Raw genomic sequence first — 20,292 nt, 5'->3', positions numbered from 1 at the left:
CGGGCAGCGAGGCAGGGGCGCGCAGTCGGGCGACGCGGACCATCTGCCGGTGGCGAGAGAGGACCTTGCCCCGAGTGTAATGCCGCCATCTCGCCGCAGGCCATTCCACCTCCGCACAGGGATCTCTCTCCCTCTCACTGGTTCGACAGCGGCGCCAGGGACAGCATCGGGACCGCGAGAACGGCTAAAAGGAATGTAGAGACGACGTTTACGAGTCCCGGACTGGGCCACGCGTTCAAACCGCGCATGAACACGCGATGCGACGGTCCCTGCTAAATTTCGCAATGTCAGAACACCGGCGCAAGGTACTCCGCATCTGCTTCACAAAAGGCACACTCGCATTCAGTGGTATGGAGGACTGGTAGACTATACATCTGTCGAACGGGGGGCACAATGGTAGCTCATCCAAACTTCAAATCATCGCTTCCCGCATCCACATTTCTCTCCCTTAACCTGAACAAATGAAAAAAAAGAAAAGCATGCTAAGAGAAGTTTTCGCCAGACAACACTCAAGAAGACTGCAACAGAAGGGTTGTAATTGCCGCGCTTCCCTCGTGTTTTGTGTTCAGAGCTGAGAACTGACGCGCCGAAGTTCGGGTTTTTAAAAAGAACGCTAGGGCGGTTACGACCCGAGTCTGTAACGCGAACGTTAAAACGCTACCCGCGGTGTGCAAACAAATAATCTTTCACAGATATGCTCCGTGTTTTGTCTCGCAAAGCCAGATAGCCGGGGGTGAATACGGTCTTGCTTAGGTCTGCAGCGGTAAAAAGATCACGCACAGCTGCTACGGTTAACCTATACGTCTGTTCAGACACACTGGCAGAAGCGTAGAACGTTTTAAACACACGAGCGAATCAGCAGCACGAGTGTCCGAAAGTGCGTGCCTGGTAATGAAGTGGGTTACGAACCAACCACCTCCCGCGGCCGAGGTGGACGCCCAAACCGCTAGTCCACTAACACTCCAATAGTCGCCTCCCATCGCCTTCCTCTTTTTCTTCTGTTCCTTACAGCCTACCAAAACTAGGAGGTCATAAAACAGCCAAAAAAAAAAAAGCATAAAATCATGGAAACAACAGTGAGGTCACGTTTTCACGGGATCCGGTATAAATGTCCCCGAAAAAAAAATGTTCCCGGAGTAAATGTCCCCGGAAAAAAATGTTCTTATTTGCGAAGTAGGAAAAAACGTCCCCAAACGGGGACAGAAGACGCGCTATAGGATGTAGACTGCGTTTCCCCGTTACGAGCTGCAATGATGAATCAAATATATATTAACTTTATTACAGCGGTTTCACCTGTCGGTATGGAATTTACCGCGAACATCGAACTGATGCGGGCAATCATAACAAAAAAAAAAAAAAATGATGGCAGCGGTAACACAGTGACAGCGCCTCGTCTTCGCTTTGTTTGCGGGGAAAGGGCGAGCTGACCACCGGCTTTGCCGGAGCAGAATCTTGGAGCGAAGCTTTGGTGTGGCTACGTAGGACGACCGGTGAAGCATCGTCCTGCTTACACCATCACCACCCTTATCACCCTTCTACAGTCTACACCATCATCACAAGAACGGTTGAACCTCGTCACCAGAAGGCCTGGGTGACGTATACTGCTTTGGGCGCATCCCCGAGGCTACCCCGCGCCGATTCGCTTGCACCTTTCTCAGTGGCCAGTATTACCAAGGTTATTAGACCTTATTTATATTGCTTAACGAGCTGCGGAGCTCGGAACCACACAACGTATGAAGAGCCAGATGGCTTTTCACCAAGCTTTTACGCAGTTCTGACGATTATATTTAACTCAAAGCCAAGAAAGAATTGAGTAAAATGTGTATCGTTTTCTTTTTCTTTTCTTTTAATGCAAGTTGTGTGAAGAAACCATTTTTAGGGAGTTTCTGCCTTGCGGACGTTTTTTCCTAGTCGCCGTTTCTTCAGGGGACGTTTTTACCTACACCCCGTTTTCACAGTGCGTCACTTCTCGGCCTTAGCAAGCTAACAGGTGTGATTTTCTTTTTTTTTTTGTTTGTTTGTTTATCCGTCCTCTTTCTTTCGCCACGAAAGGCGACGCGGCGCATTCGGCGTCGTCCTCCACGCTGCGTGAGTTCGTCCGCGCAACGGTCCGCGCACGGAGCATCACGTGGCTCCACGCAGCAGCACCGCAGTTGAGCTCCTACCATATTTTATCAGCAACGTACCGGCGCAGCGCCCGACCAGACACCGTTCAACGGCAGCCTCGTCGTTTTAAGCCGGACTGTAGCAGCGTCCAACAACAATAACAATGCCACGACCGAGCGAGACGCAAAAACAAAGAAGGTCACGCTCAGTACACTAACAGGGTATCAATTTTCACAGTACCGGAAAAGAACTAAATCAACCTCGGCATTCAGAGCACGTGCACCACCCTCGAACCACATCCGCTGAACGTGCCGCCAGCATCGAGCATTTCTTCGGCTGCAAGGGGAGTCAAATGGGCAGCAGAGATAGCCAGCAGGGACGGTCGCCGCACCCAGAACGATGCTGACGACGCGCGCGCCACCAACGAAAAAAAAAAAAAAAATGCTACGGCGGTGCGGGGCGATGATTCTTCTCCCGACACAAGTGATGAATGCGCGCGCGAGCAATACCGACGGGGAGCCAAGGAGGCCACGCCGAACGGACGCGCACACAAACTATGTAACGCATGCAGAAGAGGACCGACTACGATTTCTTTTCCGCTGCGCGGGTCGCCTCTAATGGTTCGGCGGCGGCGTGGGTGCTCGCGCCGCCGGTCACAAGAGGCCAGCGCACCCACGCGCATGCATCGAAGCATGATGAGCGCAGGAACAAAGGGCGCCCATTGTGGTGGCCGCCTCCGCGCATCCCCCTCTCAACAACAGAGTCGGCCGCCAACCAGCACAGCACCGTCGTCCGATGCGAGACCGGTGAGCAGCCACTAGCCCAGTTGTGCAGGGGCGACCCACGCCGATTGACGGTCTCGCGTCCCCGTAGTCTGGCATTCGCGGCGAAGGAAGAGAACCGCTTCTGGACGCCGTCGCCGGGGCACCGGGGATTTGTTGCGCTTGCGAGAGCGGAAGGGGATTTCGAAACCTCCCGAGCCGATGCGTGGCCAACCAACCAAGCGGGGGGGGGGGGCGCTCTAAAAGGAGTCGGCGCAGAACGGCCCATCCATGCCAAGTACATGTCGACCAAACCATCGTGGTTAGAGACCAGCAATACGGTACACGTTCACGAAGAGTCTTCTTAACCACGCCAGTTTGTCGGCGCCCAAGTAATGTTCCAAGAGCAGGTCGTGACGCTGACAAAGATTGTGACAAGGTTTTTGATTAAAAACGCGCAAAAGAAAGGGGGGGGGGGGGGGGGGAGCAACGTGAAAAATGAACCACTCCTCCCCGCTGCATTGCTATGGAGGCGTGCACTGCGAACACAATTTGCATTTAGTGCGTTTTCGCGAGGTTTACACGGTTAAAATATCCGCACTTCATGCAGCAACCAAGGCACTCCATGTGCGCTGCCCACCCGAACATATATAGAAAAAATGCTGCCGTCGCATGCACCACTTCTTGCGTTCCTGTTCTTTTCGTCAGTCTCATTACCTTTCGTATACGCTCGAACTTGCCTGCGTGGCTACCCTGTTGCAGAGGGGAGACATCGGATGCCTCACTACGTGCCCGGTGAAGCGAGATTGACTAACTAATCTCCAGGTAGAGGAACACTTCTCAGCGGCATAATGTCACGTGCCGTCGTCATCAGGTAGCATTTAGACTACCTCAACCTTTCCTAACCCCTAGCCGTCTGCCCGAGACAATAAGCACGGCAGAACAAACTGGCCGAGCAGGGAAAGAGCTGGGCACTCCTTTCCTGCCGCAGGAATGTCGGTTACGGGGAAAGAGAATCAACGGAACAAGGGGCGAGCACACAGGGCAGTCACGCAAGCACAGACAGACGCAGGAACAAGGAGCGCGCAGCCAGAGAAGAAAGCCGCTGCTACGCGCGCAGATAGGCGGTGGCAGCAGCAGCAAAAGCGAGGAGAGCGCGCGGCGCCGGCGCTCCATCGGCAGCCCAGTCGCATTTGCCCCCAAGTCAATTATCGATTCTCCATCTGGCGGCGATCCTCCTCCCTTGGCCTAATGATGAGCGCCGGGGAGGCGGCCCCGGGCCTCTTTGGCGATCCGCCGCCACGGCTGGCAGCAGTGCGGTGCTGCAGCAGCCCCTAACGACCTGTAGCCGAGCCCCCGCCGTTACACGCCGCGCCACCAGCCCGGCAAGGGAGGTGCGCAGACCAGGGGCAGGCATTTGCTCTCTTCGCACCGCGGCTGTAACTCCGTGACGTCGGCGTTCTACTACACTGCGCCGCGCTTAAAAAAAAAAAAAATAGAGAGAGAGAGAGACGGGGACTCGGTGCCACACGACCATTACGCAGCACGTGAAGATACGTGGGTGCGAATACGACGACAGAGGAGACGACGGCGGAGGCCACTAACACGAGGCATGGCCAGATGATGAAATGCAGTCAGAACGCCCAAACAAAAGCGCTCACTTAATCAAAAACCGCCTCGGCAAATATCGACGTTTTGTTTACGCAACTCTACACGATGGTGCGAGTCATCGAAGCAAGTCGTAAAACTGATCGATCAAAGTGTGCGAAGCAATGTTCACGCGACGTGTCGGTGCGACAGCCGTTTATAAAACGGGGCCCTGTGAGAGGACCGAACGCGAATTGAGCTGGCCCGAGTGGCACCACAACGGAGATTCAACAACAATCCACGGAGCGCTTGGCGGCACCTCAAACGCACTGTCCCGACCCGAATTTAGAAACTGAAGTCGGTCAACAAAACGCCGCCGCTCAATTCGCTGAGCGCGAAATTTCGGTAAACTCCAAACCCGGTCGCCGACACGCCCGCAACAGTAGTACGCACAAAACTGAAAATTTTTGGCTCCGCGAGAAAACGCCGGTGTTGCCATGGGTCTCTGGGGAGTAGCTCGATTCGCCCCCGAGAGAGCTCTGAAAGCGTTGGCTCACTTTTCTTTCTTTTCATCATTATTCCGTTCAGAAACCCCGCGGGCAAAATACACCATGTGAGCGTGCGCGTGAATGCGACGCGCCAAGCGGCTTCGTGGCCAATGTAGCGAGTCGACGAGCGACGCCGAATGCGCCGTCACCGGGAAGGAAAAAGAATACTGCCCTGACGACTGAACGATAACGGGCACCAACAGCTTTCGAACGTCATGACGGTAACGACGACTGTCACCGAAAACGACAACGGCGAGCTACGTTAGGAAAAAAAAAAAAAAGAAAAAAAAAGAAAAAACGCTACGCGTAGAATTCTTGGGTCCCAGATTCATGTCGCATTTTCTTTTTTTTTCGTTCTTGTTTAGTTCCGCCAAGCGCCTCATGAGATTAGTGAGCATAATTTGGGCGATTCTCGATTTGCTGTGCCATCCCCACAAGTTACGCTGTTATCCAAGCTACGTTTTTAATACGCATGAACCGAGTCGGGGAATCCAGAAAGTAATTCCTCCTTTTGTACACAACCCACCAAAAAGTGCTGGGCGAATACCGAAGTTTTTAGTTCTTCGGAGAGAGCTGACAAATCAACACAATCCTCATCGGAGTCCCCATGAGGGCAGCCTCCGAAAGGAAGCGGCGGCAACGGTTAGATGGTTCCTGCGCGACCCGTCAAGGGGAAGGAGAGAGACAGAGAGAGAGAGAGAGAGGTTTGGCAGAAAAGCCGGCTGCCGTTCGCGAGGTTCCCCGAGCCGTGACGCAATTTATCCACAGCGTGCGACGACCCACTACTCTCCGGGGGCACTGGCGACGCGGTAAGCCCGGACGACGGCCCCGCGAGGCCCTCGGCTGCCTCCTCCTCTTCTGTGCTGCATTTCCTTTCCCTTTTTTTTTTTTTTTCTTCTTCTAGCATACTATGCGACTGCAGGCAGCCGCCGACGACCCGCGCTAACGAATCCGCGGCCATGATGATCCCGCGCGGGTGGATCGGCATTTCCATAATGCTCCCGCCGCGGTGCCGAAAGCGGACACAAAGAAGTCATTACGGAGGCAGTGCCGCCATAACTGCGCGAAAGGCTGCACACCTAGGCGGGAGACGAAGGTGGGCTGCGGGGCACGAAGAAGAATGACACTCCAATCGCAACGTGACTGTTCCCGATGTGCAAGGCATGGAGGCAAGACATAAAGGAGAGCCCACCGAAACGACGCGAGTCAGCGAAACAGCTTGACGACGCTCGGCGGAGCTTTTCTGGTTGGCTGAGTGGACACATATCGCCGAGATTGAATTCTCGGCATTTCGCGGTGCCCCTGCGACAAGGAACATGACCCCCACCACCAAGCATACGCACACACGCAGAGAGATGGTTTCACGACAGGAAGAAGGGGGGGGGGGGGGGGGGGTATTATGCCCGAATACAGTAACCGACTAACCCGATTGAGCGGCTTGTGGCGCCGACAGTGTAGCACACAGTGGACGCAGTCTCGGAGAACAACTAGTACCGGAAAAGAATGGAGCAATAGCAGGAGGAGGAAACGAATCCTGTCGTCGAGTGAGCGAAAAACGTTTATTTCTGATATGACGATTACAAGTTGAGGGACGAGACGACGCAAGAGGACCGCCTCCGAAGCACAGCCTGATATCGCGGTCGAAGCATGAGCTCTGCTGTTTCTTCCTATTCATCCTTCGCCGCAACAGCGTCCATGCTCTCTCTCTCGCTACCCCACCATCCCACCCGTTTATTTCTTTATGTTTCTCCGCAATCCTCCAGCGCGTCAGCGGCCTCCGCATTTGTAACTTCCTGCGTCGTAAATTGTAACCGGACACGAGACAGAAGACGACAGAGCGGCTAGACGATGGGGCGCGACCCTCGCGAGCGCGACGCTAAGAGGAGCGACCCTATACATGCTTCCCGTTCTCGAGTGTCCCGGAAACATTCGTTTGCCGATCCGAACATGCGCACTCGTCAACATTCCCGGTGCCGATGACGTCAAAGAAGCGCTTCGCGGTAACAAACGCTCGGCCACGAATACAAAAAATTAGAGGGTCTCTTAAATGTCTCTGAAGAGGAGAATGGCGAAGGCCTACCCTTCCTATCCTATAATTTGCCTCCCATCCTTAGCCTCTTGTTGTTGTTGTTGTGGCTGTTGGAAGAAGGAAAAGAAAATGCACGGGCCTGCTACTGGCTCTGTAGCCGAGCCATCTCCGCTGCCTCGTGCAGATACAAGAGAAAATAGAGAAGAAAGAAATAGGAGAGGGAGAGAAAGACGCGCGCCGCAACAACAGCCGTCGTCCACCACCGAAGCGGCCTACAAGATAAAAATTCGGTGGCAGGCTAGCCCCCGCCGAAAAACTCGCGCGAACGCGACGGCGGCACGCGTCGCGCGAAGCCTTCGCGCGAACAAAATGCATGTGTCGCTTGGCTCGTCGTCCCAACCCAATCAGAGGAGTAGCAGTCTGCATTCGTTGCAGTGCTACATATAATTATAACTAGTTTACAGGAAAGGAAATAAGCAGTATCTGTCACACTTTCTGCGACACGTGTGCGTTTGGAGGGTACCCCATCGCCCCTGCCTCGTGGCGTTCCTTTGCGCGTTCAAGTGTGGCATTGCAGATGGCAGAGACGCATGCCGCCTCGGCCAATCAGAACGCCGCAAAAGCAGGACATACTTTGTCCACGACAGCATGAGCCATTAAAGGATTTCGCCTTTAATTGGAATGCGCCGTGAGTATAAGCATCGGCGTCCTGTGCGCTTCAACGGGAATGGGCCATTGGCGGATAGTCTGTCAGTTATCTCAAGGCTTGTTTTCCAACCAATATGCGTCGTTCTTGAAGCACGCACGAATTCTTTGCACAGACGAAAAGGATAAAGTTTTAACTTCTACGCAAATATGGGGATGTCGCCAGATGACCACGATAGCTCGAAGCGTCCAAAGAGTACAATGGCTTAAACTACGCCTTTATGAGCAGACCAGAAAATACGTGAATGGCTTTGAGGAAGAACTGAACAAGGGTAAATGGGGTACGCCTCAGTTCGCAAATGAGCCATCATAGTTTCGACAAGTGGACTTGTCTTCGTATGGGCATGTCTGCATGTCTTCGTCTGCCTTCGACTTGTCTTCGTCTGGGCATGCAGACGAAGACAAGTCCACTTGTCGAAACTATGATGGCTCATTTGCGAACTGAGGCGTACCCCATTTACCCTTGTTCAGTTCTTCATCATACCGTGCAAACCATCTTCTTCCTTTCGTTCTACGTGACTGGCTTTCGTGACATAGCAGCAACGGGAAAGAGAAGACCGGTCACTGCGACTGCTTGCACGTTTATCAGTTGCCCCTGAAGAGACCAAGGCGCTATCGAAACGATCAGCGGAAAAAAAAAAAAAATTGTTGGTTTCTGTTACTGCCTTTTGACTCTGTATGAAAGGGCGAAACTATCGCTGAAAACGAGACATTTTAGTTACAAAAACAACACTTGCTGAGAAGCTGACTTACACCTTTTCGCGAGAATTTCCGGACGCGAGGGGAAGGGGGGGGGGGGGGGGGGTGAACAAGCTTTCAATTAACTATGTGCAAGTGCGTTGCCAGCGTTCGGGCTGGATGTTCATGTCACGGTCAGACTGCAATCCACAGAAAATTGCGGGCCTAATGGAGCAAATTTTCAACCCTTTTCACATTGTCTGCAGTGGGGCGCCCCGATTCTTGTGAAATGACGTGCCGGGCATTTGTTGTCACATGAAACGACTCGCTGAAACGCACGAGTTTTAAAATCTTCGTGCCACTGGACCGGCATAGGCACAAAGGCGAAGTGAAACCACTTTCCTGTAAACGAGAAACTAAAATTCCACGTCAGCCCCAATTTTCTCGACTAAGAAAGTACAGGAAATGGGAATACATCCCGTACACGCGACCCTTCTTTGTTCACCGATCGCGCACATGTGACCCCTCTTTGTTCACCATTCCAAGCTGGGCTCTCATACCCCTTTCCTAGCGGAGAGAGAGAAAGATAGAGAGAGAGGGGGGGGGGGGGGGTTGCGATGGTGGGCCTTGAATTCTGAGAATTTCGAACGCGCAGAGCCAGAGCTGGCAGTTGAGGCCAAATCCTCTGCTCAGACGGTCGTCCTTTCCATCGCTAGACTTGGAAGACGGACTCGTCCCAGTGACAAAACGTAGGCCTCCGCTCAATCTTGCGTGCCCTGCTGCAAAACGCACGCTTCATTAGCCTCAGGTAAATCGCATTTCGTTGACTAACACATTCCCGACTACGCAAAGTGCTTCAGGGCGACCGGACCATTAGTAGCAAGAACAAAAGAGGAAGCCCTCCTCTTCAAGAATAGAGGTGCATGCCATCTTGTGTCAACCTCCTATCAACGCCATATTGACTCAGCCGACAGACCGCCGGCAAAGATGCCCTCGCTGGATGTGAACTATATCGTCCTGTTGCGGCGACCGTCGTGCCATCCCCGAGCGCCCGACATGTACCAGCTCAGCGGCGAACGAGCCGGACCAATAGTGACGTTGCGCCGACTGACTCCACCCGACCAGGCTGCGAAGCGACAGGACTGCACAACACACGGCCACCATTGAAACGAGGTGAGTGTGTTAACCCTTCGCTGATTTGGGGTATCGTCTCGACAGGGATGCCTTTTTAACGGCCGGGAGAGTAGACAAGCACGGATGGAGGCGGTCGCGACTCGCAAAAACCTTTTGCAGTCGGGTGCAGACGCAAAGGCTGGATAAAACCGTGTTCATATGAATGCGACAGCTAGCGCATCGCATCCAGTTCCTAGCGCGTCGCATTAATGCGCCAGGCAAGGTTGGATTTAGAGGCGTAAGTCGACGTTCCCCGTTCATGTAAACCCGGTCGCATCAACGTTACTAGAACGTTGGGTCGCATCGCATTAAGGGCAAGATGGCGGCGTCCGGCAAAATGGCGGCCGCTCGCCTCACCGCAAATTCGTCGTTGCCTCTCCACTGTCTCACGTTCGCTGCAAACGAATGGTGAACGAAGTTTTTTATTTGTCTGAAGATACCCGCACCAAGCAATTCTGGCGACAAAATGCTTCGAATTTTAAGATAGCTTCTGAAATCGGACAGCTGTTAGGCTTAGTGAGTAGGCGTTGTTTGGGCGCCACGTAAACAAATCGCCAGAGAGCGCGGGATATTCAGATAGCTGCGGGTTGGACAAGCGCGATGAAGTATGCGCTTTATACACTGTGTTTATTACTTCTAACCGCTTTTTCCTTACTTTGTATAAATAAATAACCATGAAATCAAATTTGCAAATTTTACAGCCTGCCGCTACCGATACCGTTGCTTTCATTATACGACACCGGGTGCCGCCACCACCGCGCTAGAGATGTTACGCTACGTGTAAACGCTGTCGCATCGCATTACCGTGCCGTGAGGCGCAACGAAATGCGATGCGCTACTGTCGCCTTCATGTAAATACGACTATAAGGATAGACGGCCGCCGAGGGCGCCTCACCTAGCTTCAACTCGACAGAGAAACGGCAGACGCGTTCCTGCAACCCCCCCTCTTTGCGTAGCTGCGCCATAGCTGCGCTACAGTCAGCTACCGCGCCTGTAAGAACGATGACCGCACACACAGGCGTCCCAAATTTGCGCGAGCGTTTATACAGGAGCGCCGCCAGCATTCGCGCCGCGCGAGTGATCGACGAAAGGCGGGAATAACGAGCTCCGAAGAGAAAGAACCGGTTAAGGAAACGCGCACACGTGGACGCAACACCGAAACCCCTCCTCGGGAGTGGCAGTCACACAACCGCGTATCGGGTTGTTTTCTTTCCTTCGTCTCGCTTTTTCTGGCCGCTCTATTATGCGGCTCGCGGACGGGCCGTCGCGCAGCAGCCCATAATGCAATCTCGGAGAGGCTGCTGTTGAGGGTAGGAGGGCCAATAAATTCAGGGAAGTCCGTTCACCGCACGGGGGATAAATCAATGAGCCAGGCGGGAGGAAGAGGGAACGGAACGTTGCTCGCTCTCTCTCCCGCCGTTCCTTTCCGAATCTTCCGACAAGCACGCGCGCGCTGTTCCCCCATCCAGCCCGGCGGTTTCCGATCCCGCAGAGCAAACACATCGGCAACCCCGCCAGCGGCCGCAAATCTTGGCGCGAAAGAAAGGTGGAGCCCCACACCGGGGGAAGTCGGCAGCGCTCGGCTAAACAGGAAAGAGACTCATGGTGCCACGACCACGTAGCCTAGAGTGCCGGTGATCTAGTCGTCTGGCTCGCCTATCCTGAAGGAAACAAGCCAACAGTCTGCGAGGCCAAGGAAAGCATTGGAAATTATGTTTTATGTCTTTTTATTTTTACTTGGATAATCACAGAACTGAGTTATGTAATCTGCTTAGGGGAAAGATAATTAAACACAAAATAGAAGAAAAAGCAACGTGCCGATGGTGGGGACCGAACCCACGACCTCCGAATATCGCGTCCGGTGCTCTTCCAACTGAGCTACATCGGCCGCTGTCCCCCCTGCTACTTTCTCTGGTATTAATGTTGTCTGTATACGAACCTTGGATGGATGGATGGATGGAATATAGGAGCGTCCCCTTTGAAACGGTGTGGTAGCAGTAGCTATCATGCTCATTTTTCTCACTATATCTTAATTATTGATTTAGAATGGTTAACTAAACCATCATTCTATTTATCAAATTTTGTTTCTACATTACTAACATTATGTCGCTTCTCTGCTTTTAAGCCACCAATCTTCCAGTCGTTTTTTGCTAGTTTCCACCACCGGTTTATTCACCCGGCCACTGTTATCTCTAAAGCCCAGAGCTTCAGGTACAGTGATTGCGCCTGCACCAACTTCCGGATACATACCATTACATTCGAGTATAATATGGTCAATTGTTTCACTGGAGTTTCCACATACAGCACATGCGTCATCTCCATTGTTATTTTTTTATTTATTTATTTTTTTTTTTTAGCTGCGTGTTCTAAGGCACCCTGATCTAGCTTCGAAAAGTAGGACACTGCCTCTTGAGTTATAAAGAAATCTTCCTTCCTGATCTGCATTTTCCACTTTCGGTATAATTCCACACTCTGTTTCTTTTCCATCGAATTTATCCAATTTTTACCTTCTGTGTTTTTCACCTGTTGCTTAATGCTCTTTATTTCTCCGTCCTTGTTACTAGCATACTTACTAGTTAGTTTCCTAGTTCTTTTCCTCCATTGTGAGTCAACGCTTTTTAGGTACAGGTATTTAAATACTTTAGCTGCCCATCTGTTACTGTCCAATTTGCTCAGGCGTTCCTCATATAATATTTTACTCTGAGCTTCCCGTACTTCGAAAGATGCCCAGCCCATATCTCCCTGTACCGCCTCATTTGTAGTTTTGCCGTGGGCACCTAGTGCTAATCGTCCAACGGATCTCTGCTTTGTTTCTAATGTCGACTGTACCTCTGATTTTAGGCACAAAACCGCATTTCCGAAAGTAAGTCCGGGCACCATAATTCCTTTCCAAATACCCCTCAAAACCTCATACCTATTGTATCCCCACAATGCCTTATGCTTAATTATCCCGGCATTCCTTCGCCCTTTGGCCTTAAGTGATTGCTCATGCTTTCCAATGTATGCCAATCCTTCGTTTACCCATACCCCCAGATATTTATATTCTGCTACTCTAGGTATTTCAAGGCCTTGTATTTTAAGACCCTGATCAGTTGAGCCGTTGAAAATCATCAGACCCGACTTAACGGCGCTGAAACTGAAGCCTAGAGCGTCCCCTTCGTCTCCGCAATACTTAACTAGAGTTTGCAATTCTTCCAGACTCAGCTAGCAGCACAATATCGTCTGCATACATCAAACCGGGGAGGCGCTGCTCTACCGCCTTTCCACCTAATCTATATGACAGGCTAAAACCTAGGTTACTGTCTTGTATCCTCCGTTCCAGGTTTATCATATAAAGGTGATAGAGGACAGCCTTGTCTTAATCCTTTGCATACTTTGACATCCTCCGTACTTCTTATCCCTTCACACGTAATTTCTACTTTGTTATCCCGGTATATTTCCTGTAGGAACTCTATTATCTCATAACCGATACCTTCTTGTTTTAATATGAGTGTTCACCAGCGCCACCCTCAACCAATAGCGGCGGACGTGGAACGTCCTGTGTTACCGCCAGCGTCACGTAGAACGTGATCAAGAGCGAGGGCGAAAGCTGTGCTAGAACCCTCTGAAGTGAACACAACGCGCCAGCGCAGAGGACATAGGGACAGCGGTGAGGACAGCGTGTGGTGCAACCACGAGTTTTGCCAACGCAAGAGACGCAACCTCTGTAGTGCTGCATAAATTTCAACGGCACCAAACCGAGTTTCTCCCATTTCAGGCCTAATAGAACTGTGCGTCAGTATGAGATTACTACGATCTTGTACTGACAGATGCCTTTCATCGACTGTCTGAGAGCGCAGAAATGTATTTTTTTTTCCCCCGCAAATCCACGTGCCATAAACTTTTTCCGAAGCGCTCAAGAAAGGCAACTCATCGGCCATAATTTTTGAAGGCGATCACTTGATGGCGATCCGTCCTGGAAATAGTGCTCAACCGTCATTTACGTTTGCAAGAATACCGAAACAAAAATGCCCTGACCTGCTGGCTTCTTCACTCGGGTGACCGTCAACGTCCCTTTCAAGGAAGAATGAGTGCTCATCTTGTCAGATTTTTTTTTTTTTTCATTTCGTCGACCGCCATTAAAAGCGATCACTATAAATTGACATCGACTGTACGTCTAGAAAGACGGGATGCTTCTTTGGTGACAAGATAACTGTTTCTCTGAGGAGACGGAGAAATCTCCGATCAACAACTTCCAGACGTTACGGATCCAGCGCGGCTCCCCCGTTTTGTTCGCAACTTTCGGTACAGGTGGGAGGAAAGTGGGGGAGAAGGATCGACTCGAGTGCGGTTGTCAGTCACGAGGCCGGGATGGCCGCTGGCGCCCATTCTTTTTTTCGTGAGCGGCGAAAGGAAGAGCAGAGTCCATGATTTCACTTCGAGCGGTTGACACTTGGGTGTGGTTTAGATGAGCCAAATTCCAAGTAGGAGTCTCGGTGTTTAGCTTCGGTTCCGAAGGTGGTGTCCTCTACGCTGATTCAGTGGTTTCCGCCGTCAGACTATTCGACCACCGGCCGCCACATCGAACAGAGTCGCCACCTTTCGGCGCAGCGGCGAACCCTAACTAGTGTGAATGCGCGCTTGCGTCGCCTGCTGTTAACAATAACTGGCTAAGGAGCTTCGCGCATGCGCAGTACGTTACTGGAAAAGGAAAGGTCCTTCGTGCTTTGCAGAACACTGAGTCACTGCTCAATACCCCCCCCCCCCCCCCCCCATACAGTGAAAAGGAAATAATTCCTTTGAAGCTTCTCGCTCGAACATAAACGCGCCCATGCACAGTTATTTTCAGTGTCTTCGCAGTGATTAATTACTGGCGAACACTTTAACTTAATGAAAAATTGATTACAGGCGGTCCTAAAGCTTTGCGACTGTGTAATATTATTGTCACATGGCCAAATGGACATTTTTCTAGTAATGCTACTGTGCATGCGCGAAGCCTCCTCGGCCATCGACATCCACCGCTTCAACGACGCGACGATCTTCTAGGCCCTCGGAAATACACGCATTGCACTGTGTACGGCTCCCCTAGCTCGCCTCAAGCAAGAAGGCATGGCCAGATTCGCCCCGTTCTGTTGCCATGGGTTAAAAATGAGCCCCGGTGTGTCACGCGAGACCAGCTCTGCACTCAACTACTGTAGAAAATCCGCGAGGGAGCCTCGGTAACCCGTCCCGTCGAACGTACTTCTCCTGGCGGTTGTGAGAGGGGTGGGCTGCTGGAAAACGGACCATTTGGTGTCATTTTCAAAATTTTCAACTACGAATTTATCATTCATCACCACCAAATACACAACCAATTCCCATGTGCTTTCTTCAGCTGCAAATAATGCTGGCCTCCTCTGTGCCCGCTTTTAGACTCATTGGCTCAGCATTACAGCATGAATTCGCTGCGATTATAAAAATTTAGAATAGGAGGACCCTAGTGGGCGTGATCAGAGTGATTAATCGCACCCCCTCGCGCTTTAATCGCAGGTTTCCGCGCGTGGGCATTGTCCACCGGCTATTACCCTAATCGGTAGGGTCCCCTTATTCTAAAACTCCCTATTCGTTGCAAAATGCGCTTGCCTCGTACTGGGTTGGCGCGTCACCTCATTTTGCGAGAACAGCTCGCAGTACTGCCGGCGTTGCCTAGCCAGCCAGGGTTGATGCACACTCACAGCCTGTGGGGGCAAATCCGCCGTGCAGTACGCTGTGTGGGCTATATTTAACCAGTTTAACCGTAGAGTTAATGGCGATATAGGGAACTAGGCCATGTCTCCCTTTTTTTAAGCCAGGTCAGAACACAATCTGCATCTGTGTGGACTTGAATGCTAGCACAGCAGAAGGCATATCGCGAGGTTGTTCGTCGACCGTGTCCCGGACGAGTGCACCCTTTGTGGAAGACAGGAAAAAGGTTTTACAAAAATGCAGGTGGACGAGGGAAAGCAGTTTCATTTCCAGCGTAGCACTGTCCCCGCATCGATACTTTACGAGGCGAAATGCACTCACTGGAAGGCACTAAATCTCCTGTCTGAAACCCGTATCAGCCATGAGCGAGAGCACACACACACAAAATGTAACCTGACATGTGTACCGCAACGAAAATATGAGGCCTGTGAGCGTGGTAAAACGTAGAACGCGTGCTATAGGATGTCACGCAAGATAGGTAGTTACGACTTGTTCTATAATCCACAGTTCGTTAGGTTTGGCCAGTTTTTTTTTTTTTCTCGTCCAAATTACATCATAAACTGTAAACCACTCATCCATTACAGCGGGCACGTTTCCTTACCACAAAAACCCGCCGTAAAATTTGACTTTTGGACGTTTCTGCTACTGCCTCCGACTGCTGATCCACACTATCGCAGCGACGGTGGCGCCACCTCTATAGGTCGATCTCCCGCTGCCTAGGGGGAAGACGAAAACATTGCAAAAAGGTGTTCACAAAGAGTTCGCTTGGCAGCAAAGATCCCCTTCGCCTGCTGCTGAATCCAGGTAATCACCCACAGCTTTCAGCTGCATTACGGCACCGATTACAACGAATTTAAGGCACGCGAAACGTTTCCGTGATTGGTACGACGCAAATATATATATATATATATATAAAAAAAACACGCATTAAATAACACAATGCAAGACATTAATAAAACGTGCAGAAATCGAATGCGAAACCTCAGCGCGCTGCCCGGAGGAGTGTCTCGTATGAAGTGGAGATCTACGAAAGTTCTTACGAAGCTAAAATCGGGTGCGCGTAAATTTATTAGTGCTCTCGAGTACCTCGCGGTTGCTTCCCAACTGGACACGAAAGCACGTCGCGACTGAAGGGAGGGAGGCGAGGATCAGACAAGGCGAGATGAACAAAACAAAAGATGGAAAAAACCTGGACAAACGACAGCAGGTAGCTGCCCCAGAGTGATAACAAAAAAAACACCGCATCAGGCAGGTCACAAGCGCTAAAACCGCAGTAACGACGGATATACCGCTCAGTTACAAGAAAAATAAAACGCATGCTCCGCAGCAACCGTCCATACGCGGCGGAGCACGCAAGTCGTCGACAAGCAGCAGTCGCCACTCTTTTCCCTCATTGGCGGCAGTAAATGCGATGCGACAGCATCTCCCCCCCCCCCCCTTCTTTTTTTTTTTTTTTCAACGGCGTGACGCCGGCGAGCACTGGGGGCTTGGTAGAGTGAAGTTCGTTTCCGGCGACAACAAGCGGCGGGTAGAAAACACTGGCGCCACAGAGAACGTGACGTTCCACCTAGTCAGTTTCCGATGTTAATTAGACGTAACATAGAGACACACCTGTACCCTCCGTTGGTTAAAAGCATCGATTAATAAATGGATGGAGCGAGCTCGTGCGGTCGACGATCCTTCCTTGCGCTCAGCGTAAGAAAAAAAAAAAAAAGCGACTGCACCGGCCCCATAAACTCTTCACGCGTTCGCAACCCGAGCACGAACGGCAAGGAAGGGAGGGGAAAAAAAATATATTATATATATTGTCACGACTGAAGTCACAGGGAGCCGTGAAGGTACACGTAACCGAGTACCCGAGAATAAGGTCGGCCTGTAGTTCCGATCACAGAGTCCAGCACCAGCGCGCCGCTCGTGCCAACAACCGCTTCGTCGTCGTCGGCACCAAACACGGCTGTCGCGCGGCGCTAGGCACGTGGCAATATATATATATATATATATATATATAGGATGCGAGAACATTTAACGTACTTGGCTGCTTAAAAAATAATAGAGCGAAGGGTACGCTTCATTTAAAGAAACATTTTATTAGACTCGACGTTTCGATCGGATACCGATCTTTCTCAAGAGTGACTCTTGAGAAAGATCGGTCTCCGATCGAAACGTCGAGTCTAATAAAATGTTTCTTTAAATGAAGCGTACCCTTCGCTCTATTATATATATATATATCCCCAAGCGCTTCTTGTGTATTTAAAATGATGCAACTATTATGCCTAAAGTGTTCTACATTTCTTTTTATTATTGCTTTCCTCCCCGGTTTATGTGCCTCGTAACAGTTGCATTACTGTCAGCGAAGAGCGCCTCTATTTAGCGAACCCCCACAAATCGTGCATCCAGGCCATCTGGCTAATCGTTAATAGCACACAAAGAATCGACGAGCGCCCGCTAGAAGAGATTTCGGGCATTAAAGATAGAGAAAGCGAAAAAAAAAAAAAGCATAATTACCCCCCCCCCCCCCCCCCCCTGAAAGCTTTATTCTAAACGAGCGCTGAGCTTGTAATACACACCTCTCAGGCCACGTGTTTATCGTATAGTCTATGGCGGGTGGCATAATTCACCCCAATGAGTTAAACAACCTGCAGAGCAGCTTTCCCGCCAAAATACCCCCCCCCCCCCCCCTCCTAGAGAAAAAACATGGTTCAGAGCTTGTATTTAGAATGCGAGGAGCAAGCAAGCGCCCACCGCCATTATATTTCTTGAATCTCTCTTTACAAAAGCAACTTCTAGTTAATTTTCTTTTCTTTGCTCTTGGGATAGGGTGCTGGCTGGAAAAGGTGTGAGGAATGCGCCGTTGACCCTTTCTTTTCTTATAGCTCCGGGTTTATCTGCACGCATGCCACGGCCCACCTCTAGAAGATACAATGCAGATGGCTGATCTCCAAGTTAACTCCTCAGCTTTTTTTTTTTTTCTCTTTCTGTGTGCAGAGCAGGGGGAGCAAGGCAGTCTGAATCAAAGTTGTTCATTGAAGAAAAAAAGGAAAACTTTTGGGGCAAAGCGGACACGCCCGATTTTGCTAGTTGTCAACTGCAGCAGGAGGGGGGAGAGACGCGAGCAAGCACAGCGGTGCGAAGCACAGACACAGGTGGGCACCTTGAATACTACTACGTCCACCCTTTCTCGCTTCCCCAGATTCCTTCCTACCGCGTATGAGCCACAAGACCAAACACGCGAGGGAATTTGCGACCTGTCATTTGAGTGTGCAATTCCTTCTCTGTTCTGGTTTGCGCACTGCAGTGTAGTGTCCTCACAAATGCAACTAGCAACGATGCAAACAGCTCGCTGCTTGTAAGCTGCGAATAACGAAAAAATAAAGCATGTCGTGCGGTAATAAAGCGCTCGCAAAAGGACAGGCTCGAGTGTCCAGCGGGGAAAGCGCGTTGATCGCGCACACTAGCAGACTCGAAAAACGTCACCGCGTCTCGAGAAAGCAAAAACACGAGCGGGAAATACGACGGCGCTCCGAACGGGCCACGAACAATGACTGGCGGTCGCCGAGACAACAATCCCTGGTCGGAGGAGGGGAAAGGAGGCAATCATTCGTCAAACCGGGCCACCGCTGCTGCACAATACGTGAGCCACGAGTGCGAGTCAAACATGCCAAAGCGGGAAAGCAGCTGACTGGCCCACAGACTCTTTTCATCAGACAGGTGCGAGAATGGGAGGGTGAGCGCGCCAAGTTTCGGAGACCACCCATCCGGTGGGGCTAGTGCAGCATCAGAAATGCATGCAGTGCTGTCACGTCATGAAAAGAACTTTTACACGAACAGCGCCAATAGACCCGTGTAGAGTATGCACCGACTTGCTATTAGAGAGAAAAAAAAAATAAATAAATGGCCTTGGATCGTTTAAGATTACAATCAGTCATTGTAGAGAGCAAGATGTCTGAGAAAAGCACATGTACGCTGTTTCTTGCATACTGGCGGCGAGAAAAAAAAAAGAAAAAAAAAAAGGAAACGTTCAATTTGATGAACAACGTGAAAACGTTCAGAAGACACTGCAGGACCGAAGCCTATGCAAAGCTAATTAATTCGCGCGATGCGGACTCAGTGTTACTGCCTGGAGAAAGCGATCGCTGTGTAAGGACCAGGCTCCTGCGAGCAAGACAACGACGGCACCACGAGTGTTGTTTCCCTTCACACGGAACAACGAAAGGAGGCAAACCGTTACACGTGGTCTCCGTGGGCAGAGACCTCACCTGATAGTGCACCATCTGATGGTGACCGTGGTGATGGTTGTGCACAGACTGCTGCTGCGCCTGGTGGTGGTGGTGATGGTGGCCGTTGATGACGGCGCCGCCTTGGTGGTGCTGCTCGTAAGCGGCCATCAGCTGGTGCACCTGGGCGCCACCGGCCTCGAGAAAGCCCATGGCCCCCTGGCTGCCCCCGCCGCCGCTCTCGTAGGGAAACATGGTGGCGACAGCGAACAAGACGCTGCTCGCGGCCCGAGGCGCGCGCACAACCACATCAAGCGACGATGGAGATCACAGCACCAGGCCGCCGACGCGACGCACAGGCCATCGCGCGACTACCGACACACACGCGCCGAAACCCTCCCTGGCTTCTTCCTCGAGGGACGAAGACGACGATGCTCGCAGCAGCAACTCTCTGGAAACACCGGCGGCGAAGACGACTCGGGACGAACGCGGCAGACACCACCCACCAGAAAAAGCCAACGCGCTGACTTCACCGCAGGAGAGTTGCGTACGCTTACTATCGCCGCTGCGTGCTTGGCAGCGTGTGTCGCGCCGTTGCTTCACCACACGCTCGCCGCCCGTTCGGCCACCGCGTCGGGGAGGGGGAAAAAAGCGGCACCGCTCCAAACGCCGGCGGAAACAAAGAAAACAGGGAGGGAGCTTCACCACACCGCCTGGAGAGGAGAAATCAAACGAGCGAGAGAGCGGAAAGTCGGAGGAGGAGAGAGAGATTTCGACGACGACGTCGC

General features: G+C 51.5%; 1 protein-coding gene across 3 annotated transcripts in view; it reads right to left on the bottom strand.

Moving 5' to 3' along the window:
• Nucleotides 1–20,292, bottom strand: part of da (transcription factor daughterless) — a 127,492-nt gene that overhangs the window by 64,441 nt on the left and 42,759 nt on the right. The window contains exon 1 of one of the 3 annotated variants that reach the window (XM_084607252.1): nucleotides 19,547–20,085. The exons of the other annotated variants lie outside the window; for them this stretch is intronic. Coding sequence (XP_084463378.1) covers nucleotides 19,547–19,759 — 213 coding nt within the window. The 5' untranslated portion in view covers nucleotides 19,760–20,085. Of the gene's footprint in view, nucleotides 1–19,546; nucleotides 20,086–20,292 lie in introns of those variants that run through there. 3 annotated transcript variants of the gene reach the window in all.

Source organism: Amblyomma maculatum, chromosome 6 (genome assembly GCF_055883805.1).
Source record: "Amblyomma maculatum isolate TAMU_Amacu chromosome 6, ASM5588380v1, whole genome shotgun sequence".
Taxonomy (NCBI): Eukaryota; Metazoa; Arthropoda; class Arachnida; order Ixodida; family Ixodidae; genus Amblyomma; species Amblyomma maculatum.
Note: the sequence above shows the minus strand (reverse complement) of the source record. Positions and strands in the feature narration are given on the sequence as shown.